Source organism: Phascolarctos cinereus, unplaced genomic scaffold (assembly GCF_003287225.1).
Source record: "Phascolarctos cinereus isolate Bilbo 61053 unplaced genomic scaffold, phaCin_HiC Scaffold_5;HRSCAF=322, whole genome shotgun sequence".
In the NCBI taxonomy this organism is placed as follows: domain Eukaryota; kingdom Metazoa; phylum Chordata; class Mammalia; order Diprotodontia; family Phascolarctidae; genus Phascolarctos; species Phascolarctos cinereus.
Genome location: NW_027555958.1, coordinates 299,024,700 through 299,032,606, shown reverse-complemented (window position 1 = coordinate 299,032,606; position 7,907 = coordinate 299,024,700). Strand labels below are relative to the sequence as shown.

General features: G+C 44.3%; 1 protein-coding gene across 1 annotated transcript in view; it reads left to right on the top strand.

The window, feature by feature from the left end:
- LOC110215917 (T-box transcription factor TBX21-like) overlaps positions 1–5,304 on the top strand; it is a 15,435-nt gene extending 10,131 nt beyond the window's left edge. The window contains exons 4-6 of the mRNA XM_020997771.2: positions 2,474–2,632; positions 3,615–3,676; positions 3,947–5,304. Coding sequence (XP_020853430.1) covers positions 2,474–2,632; positions 3,615–3,676; positions 3,947–4,595 — 870 coding nt within the window. The 3' untranslated portion in view covers positions 4,596–5,304. The remainder of the gene's footprint in view (positions 1–2,473; positions 2,633–3,614; positions 3,677–3,946) is intronic.
- The last annotated feature ends 2,603 nt before the right edge of the window (positions 5,305–7,907 follow it).

Below are 7,907 nucleotides of genomic sequence, written 5' to 3'. Positions count from 1 at the left end.
GTGGATAGCGTTTACCATCACAAGGCCTTTGGAGATGTCTTAGATCCTTGCATTGCTGAGAAGGGCTAAGTCTATCAACATTAGTCATTGTACAACGTGGCTGTTCCTGTGTACGACATTCTCCTGGTTCTGCCCACTTCACTCAGCATCAGACCATATAAGTCTTTCCAGGTTTTTCTGAAGTCAGCCTGTTCATCATTTCTTATAGCACAATAGTATTCCATTACATTCATAGAGCACAACTTGTTCAGCCATTACCCAGCTGATGGGCATCCTCTCAATTTCCAATTCTTTGCCACCACAAAAAGAGCTGCTGTGAATATTTTTGTACATGTGAGTCCTTTTCCCATTTGTGTGATCTCTTTGGAATATGGCCCTAGAAGTGCTATTGCTGGGTCAAAGGGTATGCACATTTTTATAGCCCTTTGGGTATAGTTTCAAATTGCTCTCCAAAATGGTTGGATCATTTCACAACTCCACCAACAATGCATTCCACTTTTCTATTCTTAACATAATAGGTATGCATTGGTAATTAAAAACAAAAAAATGTCATGGTATGGAAATATGCATGGCATTCTAAACACTGCCAAGTTATAGTTGTTGCTGTTGAGTCATTTCAGTTGTGTCTGACTCTCTGTGACCACGTTTGGGATTTTCTTGGCAGAGATATTGGAGTGGTTCCATAGTTCCTTCTCCAGCTCATTTTAAGATGAGGAAACCGAAGCCTATAGGCTTAAGAGACTTGCCAAAGGTCACATAGCTACTAAGTGTCTGAGGCTGGATTTGATCTTCGGTCCTCCTAGTTCCAGGGCCGGTGCTCTGTCCACTGTGCCACCCAGCTGCCTCCAAGTTATGCTATTTGTAGTGTACCAAGCATGTACAGTCTCAGTTGTAACTTCTCAACTTTGAAGCACAAAACAACCATAGACAAAATAAAAATGAATGAGACTATGTTCTAGTAAAACTATTTATGGACACTACGATTTGAATTTCATATAATGTTCATGTGTCATGAAATATTTTCCTTTTGACTTTTTAAAAAAACCATTTAAAGATGTAAAAACTATTCTTAGCTCACAGGCCATTAAAAAATAAAAAAGGCAGCAGGCTAAATTTTCTGTGGGCCAGAGTTTGCATTTCTTTTTTTTTTTTCCTTTTTGGTAAGGCAATCAGGGTGAAATGACCTGCTCAGGGTCACACAGCTAAGTAAATGTCAAAGGCTGGATTTGAACTCCCGAGTCCTCCTTACTCCAAGGCCAGAGCTCTATCCACTGCACCACCTAGCTACCCCACATTCATCTCTTTTCTAATTCTCTCCTATATTGTTCTCATTTATGTGTAATACCATTTTGAACTCATTTTTAAAAAAAACTCTTACATACATATTTCTTCTAGAAATTCTAATTGATTTGGTGGGCAAGCTACATTTTTCTTTGAGATTTTGCTTCTTCTGAGTTCATGTCTTGGACATCTCTAGTATTATGATGACTCTTTATCTTCTTTGCTTAATTATTCTTCAAGTGATGTACTCTGGGCAATCTGACATTGCTCATCCATCTGGGATTTCTTTTGGTGCTGAATCTATTATCCCACTCCCCTTGGAAGACCCTGCTTTCTTTGGGGGGGAAGGAGGAGAATTGAGTCTGTGATCTGCTCCGGGCCACCCCATCATGGGGGCTCTTGGTGCCGAGTCCAGATTCCTTCCCCTTCTGGGAGGTCCCTAGCTGTTGATCTGGGCCCAGAGCTGACTCTGAGATCATCTCTGAGAGACCCTGCCCCACTGGGCACTGAATCTATGCTTCTGGCCTCTAGCTGTTGGCCTGGCTCTGGGCCTGGGGTTGAGTCCTTGATCAGTTTGGGGAGTCCTCAGGCTTCAGGCCTAGCTCAGTGCTCTGGGCTCTGCATCTGTGCTCCAGGCCCCAGCTGTTGGCCTGAGTCAAGGGCTGAGTACATGGTTTGCTCTGGGATTCCCTAGATCAGAGGGTTGAGCACTTAATCTTCAGTCCTAGTCCCACTCTTCACTCTGGTTACTTGCCTATAGGCTGAATTTGTGATTTGGGGCTAGAAAGAAGACCTATTGTAGTTTCTCATTCAGTTTCTCCTTCACTACTGGGTCTGGTTTTTTTTTTTTACTTTCATTTTAATTTCGTTTTTCACTTTCAATGAATTGTCATTCATTCATTCATTTTCATTGTTTCATTCAGTGCAGTTGTGGGGAGAACTGGAATGTACTACTTCTTAATACTCTACTCTCTTGGCTTCATATCCTAGGATGGGGTGGGAGACAGTTCCTTCTTAGTCTAAAGAAGGGTCCTCTTATTTTCTATGGAGCTTGGAGAAAAGAGATCTCAGATGACATAAGGTCCTTCTTCTCCTTCCCAGTCAATACTGGTAGAGAGCAGATAGGTGATGGGGGTGGGGGAGGGAAGATGGGCTGCCCTTCTTGCCTTACTTCTTGCGTCTTCTGTTATAGATGATCGTATTGCAGTCTCTTCATAAATACCAACCAAGACTGCACATTGAAGAGGTGAGAGATGGAGACCATGAGGCACCAGGTCCCTCCTCCTTGACCCACACCTTCACCTTCCCAGAAACAGAGTTTATTGCTGTGACTGCATATCAGAACTCCGAGGTAAGGGATGAGATCAAGACTGGACCGAGGAAGAGAGAGGGAGGGAATCAGTTAGCCAGTCGTTTACAAAGTACAGATTGTGTGCTAAGCACAAGGGTTACAGAGACAAAAGTGAGACAGTTCCTGCCCTCAAGAAGCTTATATTCTAAAGGGGAAAACAAAAAGTGAAGGGGAGTATTGATCAGGGAATGTTTTATTCCAGGCCAGGGGTTCCGAACATTTTTTTTTGTCTCATGGACCCCCTTGCCAATCTGGTGAAGCCTATAGTTGGTTGGTTTGTTTTTAAAAATTAAATTAAAGTTGTAATTTTTTTCCCATCAGAGTTCAAGGATCCCCTGAAATCCAGGTTAAGAACTTCTGATCTAGGCAGTCACAGATATTGTGAATGGAGAAGTCACCAAACAATAGAATATCATGTTCTTTCCAGTAAAAGTGGCTGGATTAATTTTTGTTTCCAGTGGGGCGATCCAGGGAGAGGTGATAAAGAATATGATAGACTTCACCCTGTAGTGGAGCATGTGACAAAATACCATAAGTGGGTCACTTGTGGGTAAGAGGTACTGGTAAATAACTGGACTGAATAGTGAAGCATGGTCTCAGACTGCTCAGATGGTGTGGCTTGAAGGGGGTTTTAAATTCATCACAAATTAGAACAGCTTAATCTCCAGGAAGAAGGTCCAAAGCCAACTGGATTAATTCTTTGGGGATAGGGAGAATTACTTTTGGAGTAACAATGTTCTTAGACAGGAGTAAATGGAAAGTAGTAACAGGGAAGATGGTAAGAGGCTCCATTTACCCTTGTAGATGACCTGGAATAGTTAATATATTCTCCCCCTCGCACACTTCCTCTTTCCCCACTTTACAGAGGAAGAAACTGAGGTGACTTCCCCAAGGTCGCCCAATGCAAAAATGAAGGTCAGATATCTTGTGTTCCCAGAGAGAATGCCCTGCACTCATTGGCTTTCATTTCCTTTATCTCTAGATCACACAGCTAAAAATCGACAATAATCCCTTTGCCAAAGGCTTTAGAGAAAGCTTGGATACGTAAGTGCTGGTGGGGCTCATCAGGTCCTTTTTACGTCTCCCCTCCTTTGCCCACCAGGCCCCAAGTATTAGGGGTGGTGCTCACTCAGTCTTCTCCTCTCTGTTCCCTTATCCCAGGATTCTTTGTGCTGGGGCTGGTGATAGAGAAGGAGAAAATTGGTTAGATAAGAAACAGCCCCGGGCCTCTGCACTGAGGGTGAGGGAGGTAGAATTCCGGGTAACTATATGCTTTAGTTACACCCTTTCCCCCTCCCTTCCTTTCTCCTCAAGGTTCCTTACAGCTGTGGATACCAGTGCCACCACTTCTCCCGAACCGGTTGCTGGCTACCCTCTACTAGCTAGGAGCCGGTACTTACCAAGCCAGTACCCTTCACCCAATCCCTTTTATGGTGAGTCACATCAAGGGCAACCCAGGGATGGAGTATCCCTTTCTTCCTGGCTCTTTACACAAGCCCCCCAGCCACCATTGGACTATGCCTATGATCCTTCTTATGGTGGCAGTAAGATACTCTCCTTGGGCATGAACGGGATGAAGCCTGGACTTCTGCCCTCCACTTCTCCACCCACCATGCCTTACTACCCCAGCCAGGAGGCTCTGGTCCCTCTAGGAGACTGGTCAACTTCCCCCTCGTATAACCCCAAAGTCAACAATGGGGCCTGGCTCCGATCTGTGCCCCCCATGCCCATGGACCCTGTTATTGGGGCCCAGGAAGAGAAGAGGCCTGAGGAGGAAATCTGGACTGATACTCCCAAGTCAGATTCTAATGACTCAGGACTGGGTGAAGGAGACTCTAAGAGAAGACGTGTGTCTCCTTATGATTCGGGCAAGGGTGACTCCTCACCTGCCCAGGGCCCCTCTGGGGATTCTCCTTTTAAGAAAGAGCAGCCACTTGGAGACCAAGTATATTTTTTTAACTGAGAGGAGGATCGGCCTTTGGCTCTTGATGAAACAGTAGGTAGGGACATGCTTCCGGCCCAGAAAAATAGACATGATGTTGTATGGGTACATTCAAGCTGACCCCACCTCTCCTTGACGGTGTCTCTCCAAAGCAGAAGGCCCAGCTTGGGAAAATGCTTAAAACAGGACCTAAAAGTGTTTTCTCTTGATCCTCATGTCTGCTCCCTAAAAGTCAATAGAGGGAATGGTGTCTGTGCCCTTCATAAGCCTCCCTGACCACAGCCATCTTTCCCTGGTGCTGCCTCCAAGTGTTTACTGGAGAACATGAAGGAACAGTTCTGCTCATTTTTGATGTGTGTCTTTGTGTATGGGTGCTGAGGGGAGGGGAAAGAGGGGAAATAGACTCTGTCCTGTTCCTTATGGTGCCTAGTTAATTTTTTACTTAACCTTTGAAAAAACACCTTCATCCTTTAAAAAAAAAAGGATGTGAACAGCTGGTCAGACTTAAGAGAGATTCTCAGTATCCTTAAATAAGGTCTGGGCATCTTCCTTCTTGGGGAGATGGGAATCCTGGAATAGTTGGAATTGAAGGTGAGGGTGGAGGCAAGGTTGGTTTCACATTTAGATTTTAGAAAAATACATGGGGGTTTTTTTTAGATGCTATTTATTGTCTGTGATATAGGATGCCAGTATCTTTGGTTTATTTCTTTTAAATAAACTTGGAAAATGCTGCCTGTCTCCATGTGAAGGGGATTGAGGGTGAGATGGGTGAAGGGTACTAATCATCCAATGATCCCACAAGGGAAAGCCCAGCCCAGGCAAGAGAGAAGGTATCCCCTTGGGGTACGTGATACATCGGAGCAGGGATCAAGTCTCTGACTTCTCAGCCTCCAGGTTCTCTCTCTCTCTCTCTCTCTCTCTCTCTCTCTCTCTCTCTCTCTCTCTCTCTCTCTCTCTCACTTTCTCTCCCTCCCTCTGTCCCCTAGTCTCTCTCTCTGTCTCTCTCCCCCTCCCTCTCTCCCTCCCTCCTTCCCTCCCCACTTCCTCTCATTCTTTTTTTTTTTCTCTTTAGGCAATTGGGGTTAAGTGACTTGCCCAGGGTCACACAGCTAGTAAGTGTCAAGTGTTTGGTCTGAGGCCGGATTTGAACTCAGGTCCTCCTGACTTCAGGGCTGGTGCTCTATCCACTGCACCACCTAGCTGCCCCACTTCCTCTCATTCTTGAGGGAGCCTTATAAGCTGTCTCACTTCTGGAAAGGGACAGAGAATCGGGTGGACCATGTGTTCTCTTTCTTGCCTTCATTGTTTAGTAATACTGCTTGAATAAGTGGGAACCAAGGCTAATATAAAGCAGAGCTATGATTTCTGTCGAAGAAGCAACGAGTGTTAGAAGGAAGGATGCCTGTAAACTTTCCTCCCATCTTGCCCATGATTCTGAGGTCCAGGAGGTAGGAGGGTCATGGTGTAAAACTATTCAGCACATGTTTTCTAAAACTGGAGTGAGGCTTCCAGATCACATAATGAACTGGATGGAACACCAGACCTTTTCTTAGATTCTTACAACCCCTCAAACTCCTCTAAGATAGGAATTATGCACAAGAGATAAAGCCATTTTGGTTCTGTCCATGGTCTAGGGCAACAAGAACTCAAATGAGGTGAAAACATGATACCACAGAGAAGTCTAATTCTTGACCCTTACTGCTCCCCTGGCATTCCCCTGTGCATGGCTCACCATTCAGGCAGGACTCTACAAGCTAAGCCATAGGCTTTCAACAGTATTCAACTCTTCCCCCATCTCCTTCTGATGCTGAAGTCAATCCTGGCCAGGACAGCAGGGTGGCAGCATTCTATGCCATCACAGAGCTCAGCCAGAGAACTGAGTAACATAGAGAACTGGGACTGGACATGTATGTGACTTTATGGTACTTCACTAAGTTTGAGGGAAAGAGTCCGGCCTCAAGATGAGGCCAAATTCTTCTGGCTCAGAAATTACTTGAGGCAGAAATTGAGGATAGTGAAAAGGTGAATTGCCCAGTGAGGGAGGAAGCTAAGACTGCTTTGTGGATCAGCCCCAGGGAAATCACCATCAAAAAGAGAGCAGTCACACAGTAAGCCATTGGAGAAATAGGATAAAAGATCAATAAGCAAACATCTCAGAAGGAAGATAACTCAGTTAAAGAGCTTGAATATAAGCAGGTGAACCAATAGGGAAGATAGTAAAAGCAGAAGGAAAATGACCTCCAGATGACCTAGAAGAGTCTAGACTTCTATGAATAAATATCACAAAAATAAGTCAACATCTGATGAGGCCAAGGATCTTGTGGATTCCCAACAAAGTGTGGAACCACAGCAAGATATTCTTGGATGGTTTACAGGTGAAAGAAAAATTGTGAAAGATCTTATGGCCTGCAAATCAGAAATAATTGGCAGAGTAGAAAAAAAAAAACTAAATCCAGGCTGGCAAGTCTCGCTAGGAAAACAAAAGAGAGAATAGCTAATTGGGTACACAAATACACAGAAGTGAAGGACAATGTGGAAGAAGAAAAGAAAAAGTAGTAAAATTAAAAGAAAGTGTGATCAACATGATCTCCATATAATATGAGCTGAATCTATTGGTCTCAGAGATGTAATACATAGACAACTAGAAGATTATAGGTCTTCCAGAGGAAAACATTTTTTATTTTTTTTTAAGGCATTTGGGGGTTAAGTGACTTCCCCAGGGTCATACAGTTAGTAATTGTAGGTTTTGTCTGAGGCTGGATTTGAACTCAGGTCCTCCTGACTTCAAGGCTGGTGCTCTATCCACTGCATCACCTAGCTGCCCCTAGGAAAACAGTTTTTAAAAAAACACACCTGAGTGCCATAATGCAAGAAACAACACAAAAGCTGAACTAAGATGTCAGAGTAGCAGGAAGAAGTAAATAAAAGCTTCCTTTCTCCCTCCACCAAAAAACTTCCAAATATCTAGAAAATGCATGAGACTAACTCTTGAGGGGAGATCCAGGGGGAAAAAAACACAGTGAGTCATTTTTCCAGTTCAGGTCAGCATAGGGAGACAGAGAAAGGTCTGTGGACATTGGGGATGGGGTCTGTTCAAGAGTCCACTGCTCAGAGCATTTCAGTGCATGAAGAAGCTGTGCATCAGGGAAAAAGGAAGTATAAGACCCATACTGAGGTACCCTGGTCTCGTGCAAGGTGTGAGAACAGGTACCCAATGTTGGTCAATACCCACTTCAGGGGCACAGATCCAGAGTGCATTGAGGTAGGGATCTGTGTGCAGGGAAGGTGTTACAAGGTAAGGAATGATCAGAGAGGAGCAAGTTCAGAGGAAAG